The following is a 25,635-nucleotide window of genomic DNA, read 5'->3' as shown; positions in this document are numbered from 1 at the left end:
TTAGAGTTTACTGCAACTTAAGTGAACGTAATGCCATATAATTAGGTATTATACATATTTTCATTACGTTCTAGTGACAAAAATTTCAGACAAAAGTGATGGGTTGTACCAACATAGGACTAATAAAACATCACTCCTATAAGCCACTGACTCTGACTTTGACATTTGTGACCTGTCTCAGTAATAACAAAAGTACTAGAACAGTTCAGGTTCATGGTTGCTGTTATCCTTTCAAGAAGACTAGCTGGTAAGATTCAAAGGAACCAGCGGAATGTGAATTTTATGAAACCATAATTATCTTCATAGGGGAAACCACTCAAAATGCAGAAATGTAAACAGAAATCTTTAAAAAATCTTTAAAAACTGAGGGCTAAAAACGGGTTAAAGGCAAGACAGACTGTCTGATTCTATCAGCAAGAGTATTTCATTATGAGAAAGCAATATATTTAAGTAATTGGCTCTCAGCAAGGAATAAATGGCTTCTGTTCTAGCTAATGACATTTCATTTAAAATCTATTAATTAGGAGCATTGGAAAAAGCACAGGAACCAATACCAAGAGCAAATATTCAGTTTTTCTGAGGGGTATGATAAAAATTTTTCCTTCTGACTTTTATACCATGGAACTCTGAAAAATCTTACTCATGTAATAAAGACAAGCCTAGATCCTATAATATTAAAATAATAAACAGGATATAACACACTAAACAAAAACTCAAAGACTATAATAAAGAATAAGAAATACATTTATATTGAAAAAAGTGATAAACATAGGTATCCTGAGTTTCTCAACTATAAAAAGAACACATAACATCAATCTGAAAGGCTGTCATAATGATTAAATAATATACATACAGTTCTTAACAGAGTGTCTAGTACATAATAAGTGCTTAACAAATAGTAGCTATTATTATAACCAGGATGAAGAATAATTTTACTAAAAAGAGCTTTCAAACTGGACTATACACTACCTCCTTTCCACTTCAACTTCATTTTGAGCACACGAATGTGATCACTGTTAGCCAATCAGGTAGCTTTTGACTAGATCTCACAAGAAAACCAAAAATAGTATTTGGAAACCCAGGTGAAGGGAAAAGAGTTACCTGAGTAAGCAATGGCTAGCAAAAACACACTTTGACATTATTTAAAAGCAGCATTCATAAAGTCGAGGGCTCACTCACAGTGACAAAGACAATAAGAAGTCAAAGAAAAGGCAATTTAGAAGTCTTAAAAACTAAAGGAAATTGCTGTGACATGAGCCCTAATGAAAAGTAAAAAAATATTTCCAAAGAAAACTATAAGACTCTTTGCTAGATCCATTTTTATCTAACTTGAAAACAGTTCAAGACTTGCCATCTTTTCACCTACCAACCAAACATCAGTATACTTATTTTCCTCTCAGTTTATTTTTAGGAGGATCTTGACTTCCTTTTCTCTGTTTTGTGAAGCATTTCATTCTTTTCCACCCCCAGTATGAGATTTATTTTTTAAGAATTCCACTTTTTTTCCTTTAAAGTCAGGGACCTTTTTCCCTACTCATCTAATTCTAGAAATCAAAGGTGACATAAAAGAAAAGAAAGCTACTTCAACCCTGGGAGCATTTGCTTGGGCAGGACATTCAAGGCTACATATAGGAAAGGGTAAAGTATAAAGAAGACTCCATGGGGGAAGGCAGGAGTTGATGAAAAGGAAATCCTCATGCAATTTAAAGGCTAAATGTAGAGGAGAAGCAAAGCTCCTGAAGGGTAGTAGAGGAAAATGTAATTATTATGGCTTTTCCTCTCTCCTCATTAATGGAAATGCTGTTTAACTGAGCAATCTCTTAACAAAGGTTCTGAAAGTTGCCAGGTGGCTTATTAACAGATTTATCTATTTATTCCCAAGTTTAGAATTTGGTTTTTTTTCAGACATAAAATTGAGAAAATTTATATTTCTCAGAAAAACATTGATAAATAAGAGCTTGGATTTTATTGCCTTTGCCCACTCTCCTGATATTATTCTTCCCTTCTTAAAAAACAACTCAAATACATCCTTTCCAAAACTACATATTGATCTTGGCAGTGAAATAAAGGAACTCTTTTTGAATCTTCCTGCCTAAGGGCTCATAAAAATAGGCCTAGAGGATAGTGACCTGAAACTAGACAAATTCAGGTCTCCAATCCCCATTACAGTTTCTCCATCCTACAAGCACACTTAAGGCTCAAAAAGTAAAATTAATGCCCAAATAGCCTGTGAGGCACATAGACATGGAAAAATTTTCTATCCTGGTCATACCAGGCATCAGATAAGATAATGTCAAAATCTTCAATGGACCATTAATTTAGAAGAGGTTCTAACCTTTTAAAATCACAAGCTAACATCAGGGATCTTGGACCACACTCAAAATGGCTTCTTTGTCAAGTAAGCAAGGAAGTTGTGTTATTTTGGTTGCCTGGAAATTCATCTGTTCCACTGAACTGCAAAGATTTGGGATTCCTATTAAAGGCTGTGGATCTCCACATAAATGATCTCTCTGTTACAGAGAAAGAAGCGGCTGCTGCACTTGCTAGAATGTCTTCAGCTTTGTATCAGATGCTGTAAGTTTGGTTTTAACCAGGCTTCCAATGTGCCCAATGCCAAACTTCATGCTTTAGCAAGGAGAGAAAAGTCTAGATCCCAGGAACACACCAGACCTCTCAGATAAAGGAGAAGCATGCTTCAATTGGACTAAGGTTGGTCCCCTTTGTTAGCACCAATCTCTCATTATTTAATTCTTCACAGACTAAATTACAGCTTCTCTCAGAGAAGAGGACCTGGACATTGAGAAGGAATTAAAGTAGAAATTCCAGGGCCAAATATCCACACGGTTAGGCAAAGCAGCATCTGAGGCCAGTACAAGAAAGTGGTGGAATTTAATGAGCTGCGACTCTGGAGTACTCGAGCTTGCCTAGTCCTTGTCTGGCCTCACGGGCCCACCTGTACCCCCATCATGGGCACCACCTCTTCGATCCACAGCATGTCCAATGGAGCTGAAGCTCGAGTTTGTCGGTGGTGAATTCGGCGTAGCCGCAAAAGGTACAGGATGATGGCCAGTAGCACCACCAGGATGCAGGCGAAGAAGAGATAGTGGTTGTAGACAAAGGAGAGACGGAACCAGCTACCATGGGCCTGTCGGACACCTTCCTGCCGTAGATCCCTAGGAAGAGTTTGAAGGAGGAAAGAAATGTTAGTTTCAGAGAGAAACATTCATGCTAATTTTAAAGGCCCAGTCGTGTTATCCTAATTATTCCATCCATGCAAACATGCTATGATGATAGCTCCACAGAGCAAGCACAGCTGAAGAACACCCTCAGGGCCCGGGCTGCCGTGTGTTTCCTCCTGTACCTTCCTTTCCACGGCCTACCGAGGGAGCCACATGCCTATATCCTTCAGAATCTGGGCACAAAATCAGAAGCCAAAAAAACGAACAGTAAGACAAGACTGATCATCTGCAACATAAGTCTTAACAGCGACCCCATTCCACTCTGGCCTATAGAGTCTGTAAATATGGTACTAATGAGAATAGTACCAGAAATTCAATCAAGAAATCAGAGTAATGTATATCTAAATCTTAAAAAAAGTTGCTGTGCTTCCTGGGGATTTAGGATATATCTAAAGAAAGCTGTCACCTGATCAATTGTATTATAATCTGGAAAAAAATTAAGAGCCATGTAAACCAAAGTGCAGTGGTGTCCTATCTAGAACAGAAGCCCCTCTCTGATGGTCCAGATACCAGATCCATTTTCGTTTTGTTCGACCTGCAGTGTTTTTTAAAAATGTGAATCTCCAAACTCAAAGATTGCTTATAAAATATGGATTTCTGGCTTCTCTTACAAATGAGAACTGGCAGACGCTAGGACAGCACTTCTGTATGACAGTAATCAGCCCTTCTTTTGGGGCACATACTCTCCAGTTCCCTTCTCTCACTTCTATCACCTCCCTGGCTTCTGACAGTATTGAGTTTAGAGAAACAGGCATCAAACATTAAGAACTCTTCTTAGTTTATCTGAAATAATCCAGGAGAGACAGTACCTAAAAATTATCCCAAATATCTTATGGTCCATAAGAGCAAGACATCAGGCTACCACAGCTTGATGAAAACATCCCGCTAAAAGCATCTTGCGTCCTTTGTTCTAATTCTGGCCCACCAAAAAGCCGTCCAAGGCAAGGATGCCGTCTCTAGAGTGACTCTACCTGTTAGGAACGACTGCTCTGTAGAGACAACCTACCCCAGTTCTCTAGTCAGGTATGTTTTCCAGAGTAACTTAAGAGTGACATTTCAGTTTATCAGTCAATATCTTGAAAATGGTTAGTAAGAGCTCAATCCTAAAAACTGATTTGTTGTGGATAAACAAATAAAACTGAATTCCTGAAATTGCAAAGCTGAAGAACAGATTCCAGACTAATAATTCTCAACCTTCTTTCTGTTTCAACGTCCCTGGTTAGTAGTAGTAGTTCACATGTCAGTAATAACGGGAGTTTGGGTGTTTGGGGGCGGGGGGGGCTGTCACTTAAAAAACCTATTCTGAGGCACCAACTAACATCCCCTGAGCCCAAGATGCCAGCTTGGTCAGTCCACTTTACCTGAGTGGTAAGAATCGTGTTTTATACAGAATGGCTCCCAGCGTCCACTGAACCTCTCGGTCATATACCAGCTGGGCTGTCTGCAGGTTTGGATAGTCATAGGGAAAGTGGAATCCTTCATGAAGGACTTGGTACATCCAAGCTGATTTAAAACACTGATATCTGTGTGACAAAAAATAAATTATTAAATTTTTTAAAGAAAAAAAGGATTCTAATGCTTTCTGTGTACTCCCACCGGATCAAAAAAGACCTGTCTCTCCCTGCTTCACCTTCCTCACCTCTAGGTGGAGCCAAATCTGAGCCTACTTGATCTTAATGTTTACCACAACCTTGAAGAACAGGTTTATGCAATAATGATATTGTGACTGTTTTTCTTTCCTTTTGCTTTTTAAGAGTCTTTATCTTCAGAGACCATGCTGAAATATCTACAAATGAAATTACATGATGTCTGGGATTCGCTTCAAAATAACCCGATTGTGTTAAGAGGGGAGTAGTAGGGAGGGAAAAGATGAAACAAGGTTGGCCAGGAGTTGATAACAGCAGAGAAGCTGGGTGATAGGTACGCAGGAGCTCATTATATTGTTCTGTTTTTGTTTATGTTTAAAATTTTTTTAAACTAAAACGTTTACAAAATAGGAGGACCAATGAATCAAACTGGCAAAATATTGATATTTGTAGAAGCTGGGTGATAGTTACGTGAGAGTTTATGTTACTGTTCTTTCTACTTTTCTGCACGTTTGATATTTTAATAAAAAGTTAAAAAAAAGACCACCACTTTCGATTTCAACCACTTGGAGAGAACTCTTTGGTAACCACTGCTTTCCCTTGGCTTTGCTAAAATAGGCTCACTATTTGGGCCCCCATCCCTCAGAAAATCAAAATCTGAAATAATAAAATTCTCCTTCAGCATAAAATCTAATCTGTACTATTGCTTGCTCTCTCTCCTTCATTATAATCTGCTGTCTACATTTTAAGGACACATCTAAGGGGGAAAAGGAAGTTACGTACTTGAGTCGGTGCTCATCTGCATGTGATGAAAAGAGGCCATTCTTGAATCTCTGAGTGAGTACTGACCAAGCCATGCCACAGTAATCCTAGAACAACCACAGAGAAATGGTGCAATATGAAATTGGAGGCAAACTCTATACCTTCCCCCACAGTCATAGCTGTTCCATTTTTCTCAAGTTACCTGTGGGCTACTAGTTGACAAAGGAAAACAGAAATGGCATATTTGTTTACTGAAGACAGTGCCAGGTCCTGTGAAACACAAGTCCCAGAACTCAGGCTGCTGGGTGAATTGAGTGGCCTGGGAATACTCCTTTTTAATCCTATTGCCTCCACGTCCAGTATAAAGCCTGCCTGACGTGGCTCCTGAGCCTCTTAGGTTTCAGAGACGGGTAGGTCAGGACCAAGTGTAGCAAAATCAAAAGCCAAAGACAGCTTCATTCTACCACACACGGGACTGACACAATGGAACAGAAAAGCAAATGGAACAAAATGGTCAAAAATCTATCACTGGCCTGCCTCTGTGTTGTAAGTCTCACCAAAGGATTCATCCCCTTTGGTTTGTTCAGTAAACTAACATTTCCTGAATGTCTACTATGTGCCAGGTGCTATTTTAGGTGCCAGAGGGATCCAGCAGTGAATAAAACAGACAAAAATTTCTTCATTTTCCATAAAGCCTACATTCTAGTGGTGGGAGATGGACAATAACCAAATATATATACATGTACACATACATACATACACACATATATAGAGTGTGTTAGATGACATAAATTCATGGGAAAAATAAAGCAGTAAAGGGAAAGGTAATATTGGAGAAGCCTGCAATTTTGGATAGGGTGGCCAGGGAAGGTGTCACTGAGAAGATGATATTTGAGTCAAAGTAAAAAAAGTAAGGGAATAAAAGCATCACTTTTACCTGGGAAAGAAAACATATTAAGCCACTAGCAACTTGGGCAACAATACTTGAGCCCTTTGGTGTTCAAGGGAATAGAATCTGAAGAAGTTTTAAAATGAGAGAAAGGGTCAGGCCATGAATAGTTAGGGATCCCTGGACACTGGAAAGCAAAGGGAACATGAGTGTTTTCCTGGAGGCTGGAGAGGAAAGAACAAATACAAACCAGGTTTTCCTCAATATTTCTTAGGGACTGCCTTTAGAGAACAGAATGGTACACATACTGTAGATATTATTCTGTTGGAAGTCTTACACCAAGAGAACCCTAGCAAGTTGTAAGAAAGCAGAAAGGAAAGAATAAAAAATATAGGAGAGAACAGATTCTTCCCATAAGTTTCTCTGATAAAAGAGACAGTCAGAGGGGGCCGGCCCCGTGGCTTAGCGGTTAAGTGCGCGCGCTCTGCTACTGGCGGCCCAGGTTCGGATCCTGGGCGCGCACCGACGCACCACTTGTCCGGCCATGCTGAGGCAGCATCCCACATACAGCGACTAGAAGGATATGCAACTATGACATAGAACTATCTACGGGGGCTTTGGGGAGAAAAAGGGAAAAAAAAAAGGAGGAGGATTGGCAATAGATGTTAGCTCAGGGCCGGTCTTCCTCAGCAAAAAGAGGAGGATTGGCATGGATGTTAGCTCAGGGCTGATCTTCCTCACAAAAATAAAAAAAAAGAGAGAGAGACAGTCAGAGAGAGAGAGAAAAATTCAAAGAGAAGAATCTAAATTAAAGCAAGAACTATGGAAAGCTAGCTAAAACTTTTACCTGTTCAGGTAACTAATGATTTGAGCCTATAGATGCTTAAGTCCTATATATACTCAAAGTGAATTTTACTTCTTCTGCATTTTAAATTTAAATGATACTTCTACCATCACTGCTTTCACAACATCTTTCTAATATTCTTAGTGACCTCTACCTCTCTGGCTTCTTAATAGCTCAAACCACGAAGATGAAGGTGGACTTGCCCATCTGTGTGACATCATCGCCAACAGCACATTATAACTGGGAACACCCAATAAGGGGAAAAATCTCTGGAGATGACACTTTCTGGCCACAAACATTCAACAAGACTATTGGGAAGTTGGAGGAGAAACCATTAGCCACCACAACAATTTTAGACCTGCGTGATAATTCGGGTGATAGGACACCCATGGAAACCCACGCATAATTAATTAGAAAGTAGCATGGCACAGCAGGTTCCTTAACTTCTCTAAGTCTACTTCCTCATCCATAAAATGGGGGCTCATAGGTCTCCTGTGAAGCATAATGTGAGATCACACATGCAGAGCTCTTTGCACAGTGCCTGGCACAAGTTAGGCATCTAATAAGTGGCTGCCACTAGCAAGAGTCATCTTTATCATTAATAATTTACCTGAGCAGCCTTGGCAAATGTTGGCCCATGGTAGCGGCCACCAATGCGCAACACATCCTCTGTACAGTAAAAAAATTCAGAGAAACCATAGAACTCGCTGTTGTTGAAGTCAATTGGCGATTGGTAGATGCCATTCAGTGAGGCCTGGCTGGTGTTGGAGCGAGCCAGCAGGGGGCTCAGCATTGCCCCACAAGTCGCCCAGTCTCCTTTTCCTCGGACATGCAGCACCTGGCTGTTCCTCTCCACCACATCTGTGAGGCCCACAGGCAGGCAGGGATCCAGAAATGGGTTGTCGGGACTCAGACCTGTCTTCTGGCCCAGCAACCTGTTACAATGACAAAAACAAACAAAACACATCACTACTGACTCAACCTACTCTAAGAAACGCCTAGTTTAGAAACCTGGTCTAAGAATGTGTGTCACAGGTATCTAGTTATTGTTTTACACAACATCCCTAGAAACAAGGATGGAGTATCACCATGTAGTAGCATCACATAAACATTTAACTTAAGCAAATTCAATTTAGCAAAAAAGAAAAAAGGACAAATATGGCAGTGATCAATTTTGTTCAACCTTTTAGTCAACAGTATATTTCCCAGTATATGGTGAAATTGGAGATGGGAATCTGCTATTCTCCATCAGGTCTTCATTCCCACTTGCCTCTTAAAAGTCCAAAATCTCACCATCTGAGTGTAGTTCTAATGTTTGAAAAAACAACTGGTAGGAGGCACAGTGGGAAGGGCCAGAGGAGCTTCCTGAGGAGGGGACCATGGCAGTGGTGCAGTGGCAATGGCTGGCAATAGTGACAGAGCACATGCCTGCCTCTGAGTGGGAAGGGCAGGGGCAGAGTTTGATTCCCACCACGGCCATCACACAGTCCTGGCTAAAGTCTGTACTTGCCCAGCAACAGTATTCTCATACCTAAAGAGATTAATATGCAGATCTGGCCAAGGACGGAAATTAAGTGGAGACCAAATAACTTTGCCAATTGCAGCTAATTATTCATCAGTTCCTCAACAGATAGATGTTGAAGAGTACACTTCCTAGAATGAAAATGCACCCACAAGTGTAAAGACTAAAGGAGGGAATGGGAATGTGGCAACACAACAAAATGCTTTGGACAACTGGAACCTATTTTAAGGATGTGACACCAACTATAAGGAAAATTCAGAAAATTGTTCTTAAGAAGAGAGAACCATGAAGTTTTGACCTCCTAGGAAGCAGAGGTTTCTCTAGTAGATTAGCAGCCACACAAGATGAATAATCTACTGAATCCGGTGACTTAGATACATGGTGAGAAAACACCAATGCATGGGAAGAAGATGGTGCAGCCTGGCAAGTTCTGAGACAGCAGAGAACAGCAGACAGAGAAAAAAGAGCAGCAGAACAATCAAGGAAGAAAATGGAATAGGAAGCACAATGGCTAATGAAGAAGGAACAAAACAAAGTGTGAAACTTTCAGAATAACTGTTCCTCAGATGTCACTGTGCCAGCAGGAGTGATCTGAGCTCCACAACCCAAGCAGCATTTGTATGGATTTAAGAGTATTTTCAGAATACAAACACACTGCTTGATTTTAATGCATTCATCAGTCATCCGGGATAACAGGATTCTCCCAAAGCACCCTGAACTCTCAGCAGTTGAGACTTACAAAAACAAAAGACTTATGAAACAGTATTTTCTTTAACATGCTCCCAATATAAGACAATTGCTGTAGAGAAATTATTACAAATGGGATATACCAGTACCTTGTCAAACTAGTGTTTCTAGCTAAACAAATGGGGGTAAATAATGTTATGGTGTTAAAGAACTCTGCTGTCTATTATGCTTTCTTTCAATGTGTATAATGATAAAATCATTTTAAATACTAAAAAACCCCCACAACTGTTTGTACATTATGCCCTAAGTACTTCCTCTGGTACTCAAATGAAGAACCACCAATCTGTCCATGCTGGAGGAAAAACTAGCTGTTCTGGACTTAACGAGAGAACAATTTAAAGGTTAATTTTGACTACACATGCTTTTTATCTTTTATGCACACCATGAAACCTAACTCCACATAAAATACAACTCCACTGTAATTCAGCAAACACGTCTTGAGCGCTTCCATGTAGAAGGAATTGCTAGGAGCCACATGACACTGTACATTTAAAATCAGTGACTCAATCTCACTTATCCTGTATACCATGTCCGAGGTGGGACATGGCAAGAGGTCGCTACAATAAGCTGATTTTTTTTGTGAATCTTGATAACAAAGATGCACCCTAACCCAGATCAAGTGGGCCTACTAAGAGAGAGTCTCTAAGAGATATTACCCCAATGGCAGGCATGGTCAGGAAGGAGGAAGAAGTCAGGTTGTATCTATCTTAGTAGGATGTAAATATTTCTTCCTGATATCTGCACCCTGATGACACACTATTTCAGAAACACAGATTCCTATGTCAAATGTACCTGTTTTTGTTAAGAGTTTCATTCAGCACAAGGTCTTCATAGCGCTGCCGGGCAAAGTTGCCCCCAAAACCCAGGAAGGTCGTGACGTAAACCCTATACACATGTTCAGTGTGTTGTACGTCACAGCCCAGGTTGAATTCAGCCAGCAGGATCTTCGCAGCTTCTTCCTGTAATACAATTTAAAGAGAAAAAGGGGAATTTTAGTTTTGGTTGATTTCTAGAAAGCTATGACATTGCTAATACATTAGGCTTCATGTGCTATGACTACTCTTTAAAATATCTTTTAGCATTCTTTCATCCACATAGCATTATTTTAAACAAAGACACAAAACGATAAGACTGCACAAAAAAATACAAATCAGTGACTAAATACCAAATTAGAGACTAAAACACTATCTGTAGTTATATAGAAGGTAGAATCATTATAGATGATATCATTTTCTTGCATGTATTTTTCTGATTTTTCCAATTCTCCACAATGGAAATGTACTATTTTTATAATCATGAAAAAATCCTTTGATAATAATAAATTTAAGGAATTTTGGAGATTATCAAGAGATCTATTCTGTGGCTTTTTCTAGAACTATTCAAGAAGCCCTAATGCTCCCTGTGACAAGTTTGGGGATTGGGAAAGTTCAATTTTATTGTACTTCCAATGAAAAGGTGCTCTATTTTTCCTTTTTTTTTTTTTGGACTTCAGGTGCAGAGGTTGAATTAATCATATTCTTCAGTTCATGGCACGTTTTCATGGCAAAGCCCCTCTTTTGTTTTATTTATTTATTCCCTTTTATCTTCATTCTAGCTACCTGTCATAGATGCTTAACGCGTAATATTTGTTTGTATGTATTGTTGCAAAATGGGATTATTATTTTGAATGTATTTATTTTTAATTTATGATTTTAATTTAATTCTGCTCCTAGGTATATACATAAGAGAAATGAACTTACGTCTACAAAAAAAATGTGTCCATGAATGTTCACAGCAGTATTATCCATAATAGCCAAAAACTGGAAACAACCCAAATGTCCATCAAACCAAATATCCATTTGGATAAGCAAAATGTGGCATGGTGGGCCGGCCCCGTGGCTTGGTGGTTAAGTGCGCGCGCTCTGATGCTGGTGGCCCGGGTTCGGATCCCGGGCGCACACCGAGGCACCACTTCTCCGTCCATCCTGAGGCCGAGTCCCACATGCAGCAACTAGAAGGATGTGCAGCTATGACATACAACTATCTACTGGGGCTTTGGGGGGAAAAACTAAATAAATAAAATCTTTAAAAAAAAAAAAAAAATGTGGCATGGTCATACAACAGAATTTTATTCAGCCATAAAACGGAATGAAGTACTGATACATGCATGCTACAACATCAATGAACCTTGAAAACATTTTTCCAAGTGAAAAAAGACAGACACAAAAGGCCACATACTGTAAGATTCCATTTATATGGAATGTCCGGAATAGGCAAATCCACAGGAGACAAAAGTTAGATTAGTGGTTGTCAGGACTGGAGAGAGGGGAATGGCAAGTGACTGCTAATGAATATGGGATTTCTTTTTGGGGTGATGAAAATGTTCTGGAATTTGACAGTGGTAGTTGTATTACTTAGTGAATGTGCACAACTTGTGAATTGTACAAAAAAATATATTAGGCATTTAGGATTATTTAAATTTTTTAAAGTGCTATTGGGTTATGTCTCATTGTTTCTTTCCTTTTTTTCACCAAGCACTAACACCCATCTTTAAGATCCATTATATTGCTATGTATACATCTAATTTCTTGTTTGCAAATATACTTTCTATACCAGTGTTGCTTTCTAAACCTGCACACACAAAAAAAGTCATTTGTTTAAGACTTAAGGCTCAATGCCACTTATCAGAACCATGCCCTCATTTTACCTGAATACAAGAATACATGCTAACAAATATAGACTAAAAAGTCTTACAACCTGGTTCCCCAAATCTCCAAACTCTAGCACAGACATCTCTGCTGATTGCCAAACCCACATTTCCAACAGTCCTGCTGGATATTTGGACACATATGTTCCTCAGATATCTCAAACTCAACATACCCAAAATTGAACTCATTGGTTGTAGGACGTCAGAGCTAGAGACCAGAAGGATGCTCTCACCAAACCACAGGGACCACATTGGTTTGCTTAGCACCAACTCTACCCTTTCCCCTGTAGTTTCTCCCTCAGTCACTGGGTTCCTCACCCTTCCAGTTATCTAGGTTGGACCCTCTGCATCACTGGCCATCCCTCCTTGCCCTACCCCCACCACCACTTGACATTGGTTTTTCACTCCAAAATATCCCTTGATATCTGTCCCCTCCCTTCCATTTCCACTTACATTGTCTAGTTTAGCCTAGTAGAAGATCACTGGTCACCCAAGGTTCCCTGACCTACATTTCTTTCTCCTAATTATACCTAAATTATTTTCCTAAAAAACAGATTGGAGCACAGCCACACAATTAACATAGTCACAAAATTCAGAGCTGGGAAGGACCTTTGGAGTTGAATTATTCTACAGATGATAAAACTGAGGCCCATATGAACTGCCCTACTCAAAAACTTTTGCTGATTCCCCACTATTTATAGATATAAAAGCCAAACCCCTTAGCCTGGCACCCAAGATTCTTCATGATCTAACTTCATCTTACCTTCCCAGCCTTACCTATTACCACACTTGAAAATCCTATACTACAACAGTGCTTGCTATTCTCTATTCCCTGGACATTCTGGACTCTTCGCTGCATACTATTCCCTCCATGCAGATGGCTTTCCCTCAGCCTCCACTATGCAAAAGCCTACTATCATCCAAGGCCCAGGTAAATACCTTATGTTCCATGAACCCAGCATGGCTCCCTTTCAGGCCTTTGCAAATGGAAAGAGCCTGCCAGTTTCCACACTGCCGCAGCTCTCTGTTTAGACCAGAGATTCTCAACCAGGGGCGATTTTGCACCCCCAGGGGGCATTTGGCAATGTCTGGAGACACTTGTGATTGTCAAAACTGGGATTTGGGGGGTGGAGGGCTTACTGGTATCTGGGAGAGGCCGGGCATGCTGCTAAACATCATATGATACACAGGACTGCCCTCCACAACAAAGAATTATCCAGCTCAAAATGTCATTAGTGCCAAAGATGTAAAATCCTGGTTTAGACCAAATGACAGCACTGTCATGGTTTGCGTGTTATCACAGGCTATCTCACTGATGCGGGTGGTGCCACATGTCTCATTCCTTGCACATAAAAACTGCTCAAAAAGTGACGGTGTTTCTTTTTCTTCTCTGATGAAACTTCTCCCTCAAAATACATTCTTTACATTCTAGTCAGGTAAGGAACATTAGGAGCACAAGAATGGAATCATCGGTATGGGAAAGGAAATAACATTTAATGAACAAGTATGTATCAAATATTGTGCTCCGAGATTTGTATGTATTATCATGCTTAATCCTCAGCAACTCTAGGAGGTAGGTAGTATAATTATAATCGCTAAAATGTATTAAACATTCATTACATGCTGGGCAGTTGGCTAAGTGCTTTACACACGTAGTGTTATTTCATTCTCATAATTTTATGAAGTGGATACTATTATTATTCCCTTTTTATATATGAAGAAAGTAAGGCTCAGAGAGGTAACCTAACCAAGATAACACAAGCTAGCAAGTGTCTGAACAAATGTTTGGACCCAGACAACTCAGTCAAAATCCAAAGACAGTGCCCTTCCTCCTCAAATACTGGCATTCCTAGCAAATGAATTTCCCTAAAAGGTAAAATACCTGTTGTGGAGGAAGGACAGAGGTTGAGGTAGGAACTTCATAAGCAATTTGGAGAGAGGCTCCTCCCATATCCAGTATACCTACTGTCCTTCTGCGTCCTGCTGCCAATTCCTGGGGAGCCTCAGCATCTGATTCTGAAATAAATACGGGAACCAAAGGGTCTAGTAATTAAAAACCAAAATTAAGTCAAAAGGAAAAACAAAAAAACTAGAAACAGAAATCTCTTAAAGAATTGAAAGCAAATGGAAATAAATAAATCTAATTGTATCAACTGTATATTACACAGAGAAGAATTATTTGAAGTGACTGAAAACATGGTATTTTGACTATATGTCCCTTGTAGAATATATCTTAATGACAAAAGAAACAAGTATCTTAAACTGCATTCTAGCAGTCTTATTGGTAATAACTGCTTTGGAGGAAGGACAGAGGTTGAGGACAGAGGTTAATAATAATCAGTATTATTATATTTAAACCATTAATATAAACGTATATTATAAAATAAAGCAAATAAATGTTTATGTTAATATCTTTAGGAACAAATGTTCAGCATAAGAGAAAGAGGATATAAGTATAAAGTTAAAGAAATTAGGGGCCGGCCCGATGGCTTAGCAGTTAAGTGTGCACACTCTGCTTTGGCGGCCCAAGGGTTCATAGGTTCGGATCCCAGGCGCGCACCAACACACCACTTGTCAAGCCATGCTGTGGTGGTGTCGTATATAAAGTAGAGGAAGATGGGTACGGATGTTAGCCCAGGGCCAGTCTTCCTCAGCAGAAAGAGGAGGATTGGCATCGGATGTTAGCTCAGGGCTGATCTTCCTCAAAAAAAAAAAAAAGAAAGAAAGAAAGAAATCAAAGAATAACTTTATACTCTTAAATATGAATTGGAACTATCACTATTGAGATCATGATTTATTTTTCTCTTTCTAAAAAATACATATTTCCTAGCTCTGTCCACTGAAAAGGCCTAGAAGCAAAGATAATCTAGGAGCAATAAGCACCCCTGGCATCTAGACCATGGTCTCTAAATATCATTTTCCACTAAAAGAAACCAGGGCCCCTTTTAAAAAATGACCAACCTCAGGTCTAAAAAATACAAGATGAGCATGGAATACCTTGGTGTGCCAAAAAGCAAGGGAACTATAATAGACTATTGGGATCATGTTAAAAGGGTGCAAGAGCCAACCTAAAGGTGCTCCTACTGGCCAACGATGGTAATTTGAGCACCAAAAAAAATAATGATGTGATGGGCTGCAATGCATCGAATACATTAAAATTCACAAGTTCATAATGATACTGAAAAAAAGAAAAAACTTCACTGGTTACCTTTGGAAGTTGCTAGGACGCCAATTTGTTATTCAAAAACTTGATAAATAAAAGGAAAGCATCAAGGATTTATTCTGTCTTTCCCATAAGAACTGTATTTCAGGATAACCAAACAATTAATGAAGAAAATTTCATTATACAAAAATCCCAGCTGTTAAATGCAGAAGGAATGACAGAATTAGAAAAATCACCATTTCACAGCCTCTAATGAAAAAACAGATCTAAGCAATGGTCACAATTGGCTACTATAACCATCAGCTGAAAAGTGGATGGGAAATTTTTATAATAGATTAGATCAGGCTGACAATACCTGAACCCTGAATACATGATCAGTCTTAACATGACTAAAAGTAGGACAACTAGACATCATAAAACTCCTAATGTAATGTAGTAGGAAACACTTAGCACCATCTATGATTTATTCTTGCCAAAAGAATTGAATCCGAGTCTGATCAAGCTTCTATATCTAATCTCCAGTTTACAGAACATAAGGGGAGATAAGAAACATGTTCAAGACCCCACAAAGATGCAGTCAACCAAATCTAGAATGTGACAAATTCATTCTATCATGTTGACTCAGCTTTTTTTCTTAATCAACGATTTGGAAAAAAAGGTGGGAGTAAAGCTAACTGTTATAGATTAAAAGAGACACGTCAAACAGACGTAATTTGTGATCCACGTTCAGATTCTGATATGAACGAGACAACTACAAATATTCTTGAGACAATCAGCTAACTCTTTACTGTGTATTAGATGGATATTACATGGTATTAGGAATTGTTAACTTTTTATTAAGTTTAAAAATGGCACTGTGGATATTTTATGTTTGTTTTAAACTCCTTATTGGTTAATATATATACTGAAGTACATGAAGATAAAATGATATGTCTGGAGTTTGCTTTTAAAAATCCAATAGGGAAGAAAACCTGTGCTGTGTGGGGAGAGTTTGGGGCAAAAAAATGGCAAACCATTAATAAGTGTTGAGTCTGGATAATGAATTCATATAGGTTCATTTTATTATTTACTCTACTTTTGTTGTCTTTTTTTTTTTTTTTTTTTGTGAGGAGGATTAGCCCTGAGCTAACGTCCGTCACCACTCCTCCTCTTTTTGCTGAGGAAGATTGGCCCTGGGCTAACATCCATGCCCATCTTCCTCTACTTTATATGGGACGCCACCACAGCATGGCTTGACAAGTGGTGCATCAGTGCACACCCGGGATCTGAACCTGCAAACCCCGGGCCGCCGCAGTGGAGTGTGCGCGCTTAACCACCGCGCCACCGGGCCGGCCCCAATTTACTCTACTTTTGTGAGTGTTTGAAACTTTCCACATTAAAACTTAAAAAGAAATAAAAGAAAGCAAGTTAGAACTGGAAAATGAAGCATCTTAAGTTTTAAAAAGAGAAAGAAGAAAGAAAAACAACTCCAAATTAGCACTTACACGCTACTGATAGGTTATGACATAAAACTTCAGCACTTAGAACTGTCATAAGAAGACAGTTATTACTCACCATCCTCATGGTCGAATCTTCCCAAAACAAAGTTGATTCCAATCCATGCATAAACCCCTAAGTAAGAAATATAAAAGCCCTCTCTTAATTCTCGTTTGCTATATACCATGTATACACCTCTCCCCAGGGCTGCTTTTTTCCTGCTTTTCTTGGAAAAAAATGATAATAGTATTTTACTCCACAGTCTCTGTATGAATTTAAAATCTTTTATCTTGTGATGTGTTTCCCTTTTAAAATTACTTGCATTTTTAAAATTTCCTACAAGGAATAGGAATGAATGTGTAAAAACAAATGTCAAAAGTGTAAATCTTGGAGTTCTGATTCTGGGCAATATGGAGGAAGCACACTCCACCCCATCTCCCCACTGAATGCAAATATAACCTCTGGATAGAGTGTATGGAGCAGATTTCTGAGAGTCTGAAAGTAAATGATAGTGGGTACACTAGGACTGATCATCAGAGTTTAAAGTACCACCAAACCAGTAGTGAGTTTCCCATTTTTCCCCCTCAGATATTGCCTGGCCTGGACTCAAAAGCAGCTTGAAACACAGAAGTACACACCAGGTGTGGACAGAAAGAACTTCAAGATCTTGTTTTCCAGTCCAAGAAGCAGAAAAGGAGACTCCAAAGATTCAGAAAGAGTGGGGGGAAATCCCTTCCTTTTTTTCCCCTTTATTTTGTTCTCTCCTACCCCAGGCAATCCATGCCTAAAACTCTGAGGGATACGAATCCTTCTCTCTGACCAGAGGAGCTGTAGCCTCAAGAGCTGGGGCAAATCCCTATTGCTTATTTTTCTCCCTTTGTCCTCTACCATTTAGCCCTGGATACAGATGCAATCATGGGAAATGCATGGCAGAGTGGGCAAATTAAAGCCCGGGCTTTCTAACTGGGGGACCATGAAAGTGAGACCCAGGGAACGAGACAGTGTCAGGGAGATCGTGGAGAGTAGGGAGTAAAGTGGTTTATGAACTCCTGGGCTCACCTCCAAGCTACACATGCATGGATCTGACTCTAAACAATATATCAAAGGTTTTGAGGACTGAACTATTGGCTAGACAACCCATTTGTATAGGCTATGCCCAGATTCCAGATTGGCCACTGGCTGGCACACACATAGGATAAACCCAAATAGCAGTGCCAAGGCTTTGAAAAATGAATCAGTAGAATCACAGCCCATAGAAGGCAGGTCAGAACTTGAGGCCTCAACCTAACCAAGTCAACTGTCTGCTAAAACAAAAAAAAAAGTCAACATTCTCCTTATGATTGAAACAAGACCCAGCATCCTGTAATGTAATATTCACAATGTCCAGGATACAATATAAAATTACTTGGCATATGAAGAACTAAGCAAACCTCAACCCACAAAGGAAAAGATGCCAACCCCGAGATGACACAGATGTTAGAATTCTCAGACAAAGGTATTAAAGCAGCTACATAATAAAGAAATAAGAGCAGTCTTACAATGAATGGAAAGACAAAAAGTCTCAGCAAAGAAATAGAATATAAAAAAGAACCAAATGGAAATTTTAGCATTAAAAAATGCATTACTGAAATTGCAAAAGGTAAGTCTTTTCCCGTATGTGAACTGCAACTAGAAGACAAAAAAAATTCTTTTTTAAGAAATGGAAACATAACTCATTATATTGACCCCATTCGGGCCACACGAGAACATACAGTCAACTGCACCCCAAAACTACAAGTGTCCCTAAAAGTGTGAGCTTTTAGGGAAATATCAATACTGCATAGTAAGTGCAATAAAGGGAGAGCCCATAACAAACAAGTCACTTATCCTGCTCATTCCCTGAAATTAAAGTTTCATCTTACTTTAATCTAATAATTTGCTTTACATTTGAATTTGGCCAACTTGGTACAACTCCTGGAAGTATGTATATTTTCAAAACTACAATTAGCTAACCAAATATCCATTTGGAATCATCATTAAATGCTAATACATTCTTATAAAAATAGTACTTAGTACAAAGTTAAAAACAGACATCAATTTATGACTTCTAGAAGCAGCATTCTAAAACAGATACCAATGCAGAATATGCAAATGATCAAATAAACTATATAGCAGAATCAAGAAAATTATTGGCAGAAAAATAAAAATCAGACATACAAAATAATCCTAAACACCGGTTAGAGAGACAGTGTCATGGTTGGCTGAGAGGTGAACCAGAGCACCCCTCAGGGCCCAGTACCTTCCTGCTTCCCAGAGATCACTTCTGCCTGAGACTGTGAAAAGAGGAAGTCAAACTCCAGGGGTAAATCTTTCACGAGATCAGCCAAGATAGCCAACTGCTTCCTGCAATAAAGAACAAAAGAATCTACAAGTTAATCCTTAAACTCTCTCCTCACACACAGCCTCAACTTGACCTTCTATTTAGCCTCATTACGACCTCGCTGTTCACCTACCCCATCCACTTGTCAAGCTCTGCTTCTTTTTGTTACCTCCTTTGATTACAAAGGTTTAAACTGCCTCCAATGTATGGACTCCTACTTACAAGGCAATACACTAATAGTAATGCTTTTCCTTTACATAATCTTACAATTCAAATAGTGTTAAATGATGGCACTATGGTTCTAATCCTCTCACAGGCTGAGTATGAATAAGCCACAGGAAACTGAAGCACAATTTTGTAATCTATAAAACACATGTAATTACATTACTCCTAACCACTATGAAAGGAAGCTGTTAAATTGAGGAACACAACCTCATCCTCAGATCTTACACAATACAGAAACAACGCCTCACATCACCACACAAGAAGCACTATTAGGTCCATAATTTCTACATAATCCTTTACATAAACTAACAGTGAACTTTTTTTTTTTTTTTTGTGAGGAAGATCAGCCCTGAGCTAACATCCATGCCAATCCTCCTCCTTTTGCTGAGGAAGACTGGCTCTGAGCTAACATCTATTGCCAATCCTCCTCCTTTTTTTTTTCCCCCAAAGCCCCAGTAGATAGTTGTATGTCATAGTTGCACATCATTCTAGTTGCTGGATGTGGGACGCGGCCTCAGCATGGCCGGACAAGCAGTGTGGTGAACCCAGGCCGCCAGTAGCGGAATGCGCGCACTTAACCGCTAAGCCACAGGGCCAGCCCTGAGCTTTTTAATCTCTTTTTCCATATTTCAAGGGTTGATATTTTTTTCTTTATAAAAATCTTACCATTTGTGAAAAACCCAGATCAGGATCAAAATCCAAAAGTCATAATTTGGGGATAATGTTTGAAGCTTAGTTGTTTATTCCTCTAAAGTTTTATGTTATCAGTATTATCAGACAAATAAAAGCAAAGAAACAAAGCTAAAAGTAATAACAGGAATCTGGAGAAAATTTTGGTTAAAAACTAGGAGCAATTATCTTGGATTTTTAAAATTCCTCATTACAAAAATATTCTATCTGACTTAGTTGTCAGCATGACTTGGTGAAGAATGCTGTTTGCACTTAAAAGAATTACATTTAGAGTAATAATCTTCCAATATAATGTCAAGTATAGTTTCTAAAAAAGCTCATTGTTATACATATTAAATTCTTACAATAAGAATTTCACATGGGGAATAAAAAGGGCTATTTTACCCTCCCTGTTGGATAGGCTTCTAAACTACCCAAAGAAGAAGGCTTGCTGGTTTTGGTGATGATATGGAAGAATGGGCACCAACATACGTTGCTGTTTGGAATGTAAAGTACTGGTACAACCATTCTAAAGGGCAATCTAGGACTATGTATCAAAATTTTTAATGTGCTTAATCTTTGACTCGGCTGTTACACTTTTAGAAATTTATTGCAAGGAATCATCAGATAAGAATACAAAGAGGAAGAATACTGCAGCATTATTTGTAACAATGAAAAACTGGAAATAACCTAAATGTACATCAATAGGGATTGGTTAAATAATTTATGGTACATCTATACAATGTAACACTATACAGATGTTAAAAGAAATGAGGTCAATTTATATCTACATGTATTGACATAAAAAGATGTCCATGGGCCGGCACCGTGGCTTAGCAGTTAAGTGCTCGCGCTCTGCTGCTGGCGGTCCGGGGTTCGGATCCCGGGCGGGCACTGAGGCACCACTTCTCCAGCCATGCTGAGGCCGCGTCCCACATACAGCAACTAGAAGGATGTGCAGCTATGACATACAACTATCTACTGGGGCTTTGGGGGTGGGAAATAAATAAATAAAATCTTTAAAAAAAAAAAAAAAGAAATGTTCAATATATTTTAAGTTCTAATAGGTTACAAAACAGTATGTATAATATGATCCCAATTTATGTTAAAAAACAAAACAAAAAACACTCTTCATGTACTGCACAGGATAGAACTTTCTAAAATTCAATATTGTTTCTTTATTTAACAAAAAAACTTTTAATGGCAAAACACTGATAACTGTTGAAGCTGGGTTGTGAGTAAATGGGGATTCATTACACTGTTCTCTCTAACATACATTTGAAATTTCCCATAATAAAGAGTTTTTTTCTTAAATACCACCTTGTATTACCTTTTTAATTTTGTAAGGGTATTTCCATTACAAAATCAAAGGAGGTGGAACAAACTCCTAGTCCAGGCCTTTGGCAAAGAAGTAAAACCTAGTGCTAATAAATTCAAAATACAGTCCAGTGATTCAAACTCATTTTGAATATTGCTCATAATACTAATAAATTAGCAAAGCATTAACTATACAAAACAGGTTCCTGCAGTGATGGTTACAGTGATGTCAACAACTATAGCTGCCTAAGAGCTAGCAATGATTCTAGAAGCCCAGGATAGATCTTGGCATTATTAAAAGAGGTGATCAGAAAATAAGTTAAAAGAAAAGGCAAGTTCTTTAAAAATTTTTAAGATAAAATAAATATTACTATTCGGAGCTTCCACACTGACAGTGAACATCTTAGACAAATGGGGTGGAGTTTGGATATTGGGTTTTGTTTGGATAGAAACTTCTTTGATGAACAGAGGCAATGCTGAGCCGAGCCAGGAGGTGAGGCAATCATCTCCTTTGCTCCAGACACATAACACGTTGCCAAACCATCACCCTGCTGGTAGGCTCTGCCTTTTTGACCTCTGACTCAGCTTTTTCTCTGGCCCTCCTCCCCGTTCCTTGGTTGTGAGACCTCAAGCCATTCACAAACCTGTGATGTGGTACAGCCTGTGTCATCTATACTCTTCCCAGGATTTCTAAAATTTTGAAAAATGTGAATATTATTTATGTCAAAAACAATTCTAAATTGCATGTGCAGTATGATTACAGCTTTGTAGAAATTACATATAAACTTACAGGGAGACGTGAATGTGACAACATGAAACAGTTTTGATAGAGTAGTAGGATTATAATGTTTTGTTTGTTTTAAAGACTTCCTTTAAGGGCCAGCCCGGTGGCGTAGTGGTTAAGTGCGTGCGCCCCGCTGCTGGCGGCCCAGGTTCGGACCCCGGGCGCGCACTGATGCACTGCTTGTCAGGCCATGCTGTGGTGGTGTCCCATACAAAGTGGAGGAAGATGGGCATGGATGTTAGCCCAGGGCCAGGCTTCATCAGCAAAAAAAAGAAAAAAGAAAAGAGGAGGATTGGCATGGATGTTAGCTCAGGGCCAATCTTCACAAAAAAAAAAAAAAAAAAAGACTTCCTTTAAGGATCTAAGGTTGCAGCTATAATATTTTAAAGTTTGGTTTTAAAAATAAGTAAAAACAAACCAAAAATTTTTTAAAGACCATGATGTATGGGAAAATAAGGCGTCAGAAGGCCTCTCATGCTGATAAATGGCTATATAAAATAATCTGCTTCTCAAAAGTAAACCAGATAGTAAATCAGCAAACAGAAGGAAAGAAGTCTGCTGAAACAAGTGTTGACATTTGTTATATTGTCGGCCATGTCTGGCATCAGCAGCATGAAGCCCTACACTGATGGCTGAGGTTTTTGCAGTTGCTGGCCAAGTACACAAAATGAAACTTTGTGGAAAAGGGAACTGCTATTATCAAGGAAAAATATTTAAGCTAATAAAAAATACCTGATGTCTATGAGTCTATGAACACTGCAGAAGGATGGATTCTAAAGGTAAGGGAGCTCACTCCCACCCCAGGACCATAGTGTGGACAGGAAGGGGAGGTGTCAAAGCGGAGAAATCACAAACCTAAGTATAACTGCTGCCTCTTCCTCTTCTTCCTCCTTTTCCTCCTCTTCTTCGAGTGAAGGAAGAGGGATCAGGTGGCAACCTGCCAGGCTAAACTGGCTCTCTGGGGTTGCAAAAACGTCTAAAGCAATGGAGACTAAACTTTGCAAACAGTACCAACTATCACCAGCGAGCCAGGCAAAGTTACAGAGAAAGCAGCATTCCTACCAGAGCCCTCCTACTAGCCCCCAGGTACCCAGGCCCTCGAGTGACCCTCCTACCACCCTTCTGTAATTATGCTCCCCCTCTAGGTGCCTAGTGATCCAAATGTATCACCATCACCACTGCTCGCAACCCTCAATCAGAACTAAGAATCATTACAGCCATCTCAGAGATAGATATTGATCCTAAAGAAGCAAATGACATGAAGCTGAGAACAACTGATTGTGAAATAATTGGGTGCAGGGGTGTCTCTGTTCTATTTTGAGAGAAGAGTCTTTTAGTGCCACCTGTCAACTCTGTGTGCTGTACACACATCCCACCCTCAGACCAGGGAACCACAGAGAACGGTGCATGGAATCAGCCTTTCAACTCTTGTGCTACCCACTTTCCTGTGTTTCTCAGACCCTGCATCTCACCTCTCTGGGAGAAGCCTCATGCCTGCTGTGCATAGGATGTAAAGGGGGGTCTCCTTGTGCTTCTTCACAGGCACATGAGCAGCAGCAAAGCTCAGCAGAGGACGAAGGTAATCACTGGCATGTTCTGGAGTGTCTGCCATTGCAGAGATTCCTTAAGTAAGACAAAATACTTTCTTTAATAAAGCAGATCACATTGCCTCAGAAGACTCACACCCCATAAAGTTCTGCTTAAGGTCCTAAATACTTATTTATTTGAGAGGAGGGGGGCAGCAATGAATGAGATATCCCTCCCATTATCTAGAATCTCAAGAAGAAAAGGGTAGCTTTCTTTCTCCCTCTTCTCTTCTCTCCTCTCTCATGCTTGTAGCAGATAAAAGAGATCAACAACAAAATATATTCCGATTAGTACCTGGCTTGATTTTTTTAACCACTGGTTGGCTGTTGCGGTCTCTCATCTGTTTGATGTCCAGCAAATCATGGGGGTTCCCATTATGTCTTGGCCAGAAATAAACAAAAATCCGGGAGCCACTGCTGCCACAGTCCACAACAAGTCCATAATTTAGATTTGGGTCTTCAGTGTCAGTAGCTTCAAGCTCTCCGACTCGAGCCAAATACCTAAGCCAGGCAAAAAGAGAAATAGGTGTTAAGCACCCAAGTCCATGAAAGGCACCACTACTTAATTCATTTGTTCATGAGTCTTCATTAAGTGCCTACGTGTACCAGGCACATGGGACTACACATCCTAACAAAGAAGTGAAACAATACTGACCATATTTACTGATGTGTATGAAGTAAGAAGCTGGTTTGCTTGCCAGAGGCCATTGAATTAGATAACTAAAGACTCCTCCATGTCTGCGGGCAAGTCTGAAACTGGCTAGGGTAGCAAATCTCTCACCAAGCATTAAAGAGCTTCTTGGCCTGCGTAAATAATTGGTTTTTGTTGTTATAAGCTACTAAGTTTGGGGGCAATTTGTTATGCATACTAGATAACTAAAACAATCCTAATAATTTCTATCTTTTCTGTATATAAACATAAAGAATACTGTGGAATGATTATCACTTAATCATTAATCACTAATTAATCACTAATCATTAATCACTTAATGTGTGTTTCTGGGTGGTGATATTTGTGAGTGGTGATATTTATGGGCTTTTTGCTTTGTACTTTATATTGCTAGAATTGCATTAATTAAAAATGCATTTCATAAATAATTATTCTTTTCTACATTCTTTTAAAATATTTTGTACTTATAAAACGAATGTTCATAAAATATGTATAGAGTATAAAGAATAACAATAGGGGCTGGGCCCATGGCCTAGTGGTTAAGTTCGGAGCACTCCACTTTGGTGGCTCAGGTTTGGTTCCCAGGCGTGGACCTATACTACTTGTTGGTGGCCATGCTGTGGCAGCGACCCACATATAAAATCGAGGAAGACTGGCACAGATGTTAGCTCAGGGTGAACCTTCCTCAAGCAAAAAGAAGAAGACTGGCAACAGATGTTAGCTCAGGGCGACTCTTCCTCAGCAAAAAAAAAAAAAAAAAAAAAAAAAAAGGAGGGCCTGCCCCTTGGTATAGGGGTTAAGTGCACACGCTCCCCTGCTGGTGGCCCGGGGTTCAGATCCCGGGCGCACACTGAGGCACCACTTGTCAGGCCATGCTGTGGTGGCGTCCCATATAAAGTGGAGGAAGATGGGCACAGATGTTAGCCCAGGGCCAGTCTTCCTCAGCAAAAAGAGGAAGATTGGCAGATGTTAGCTCAGAGCTGATCTTCACACACACACACACACACACACACACACACACACACAAGGAATAACAATAAAGCAATGCCTGTCTACCTAATGCTCAGTTTAAAAAATAAAACATTCCACCGTTATGAAAAAGCTTCTAGGG

The 25,635-nt window shown here is 39.4% G+C and overlaps 1 protein-coding gene and 1 pseudogene across 3 annotated transcripts in view; one reads left to right on the top strand and one right to left on the bottom strand.

Moving 5' to 3' along the window:
- Nucleotides 1–728: 728 nt before the first annotated feature.
- ENTPD7 (ectonucleoside triphosphate diphosphohydrolase 7) overlaps nt 729–25,635 on the bottom strand; it is a 37,854-nt gene continuing 12,947 nt past the window's right edge. For 2 of the 3 annotated variants that reach the window (XM_004427937.3, XM_087432422.1), the window contains exons 4-13: nt 24,150–24,355; nt 23,741–23,891; nt 19,193–19,296; nt 16,993–17,049; nt 14,158–14,291; nt 10,382–10,548; nt 7,931–8,255; nt 5,609–5,694; nt 4,601–4,762; nt 729–3,173 (exon numbers count right to left, since the gene is read on the bottom strand). In XM_004427937.3, coding sequence (XP_004427994.1) covers nt 2,942–3,173; nt 4,601–4,762; nt 5,609–5,694; nt 7,931–8,255; nt 10,382–10,548; nt 14,158–14,291; nt 16,993–17,049; nt 19,193–19,296; nt 23,741–23,891; nt 24,150–24,355 — 1,624 coding nt within the window. In that variant the 3' untranslated portion in view covers nt 729–2,941. The remainder of the gene's footprint in view (nt 3,174–4,600; nt 4,763–5,608; nt 5,695–7,930; nt 8,256–10,381; nt 10,549–14,157; nt 14,292–16,992; nt 17,050–19,192; nt 19,297–23,740; nt 23,892–24,149; nt 24,356–25,635) is intronic. The other variant, XM_087432423.1, reaches the window with a different exon arrangement.
- LOC147916876 (receptor-binding cancer antigen expressed on SiSo cells pseudogene) lies at nt 8,479–9,526 on the top strand (annotated as a pseudogene).

Source organism: Ceratotherium simum, chromosome 6 (assembly GCF_057802395.1).
Source record: "Ceratotherium simum simum isolate JZ-2026a chromosome 6, ASM5780239v1, whole genome shotgun sequence".
NCBI lineage: Eukaryota > Metazoa > Chordata > Mammalia > Perissodactyla > Rhinocerotidae > Ceratotherium > Ceratotherium simum.
Note: the sequence above shows the minus strand (reverse complement) of the source record. Positions and strands in the feature narration are given on the sequence as shown.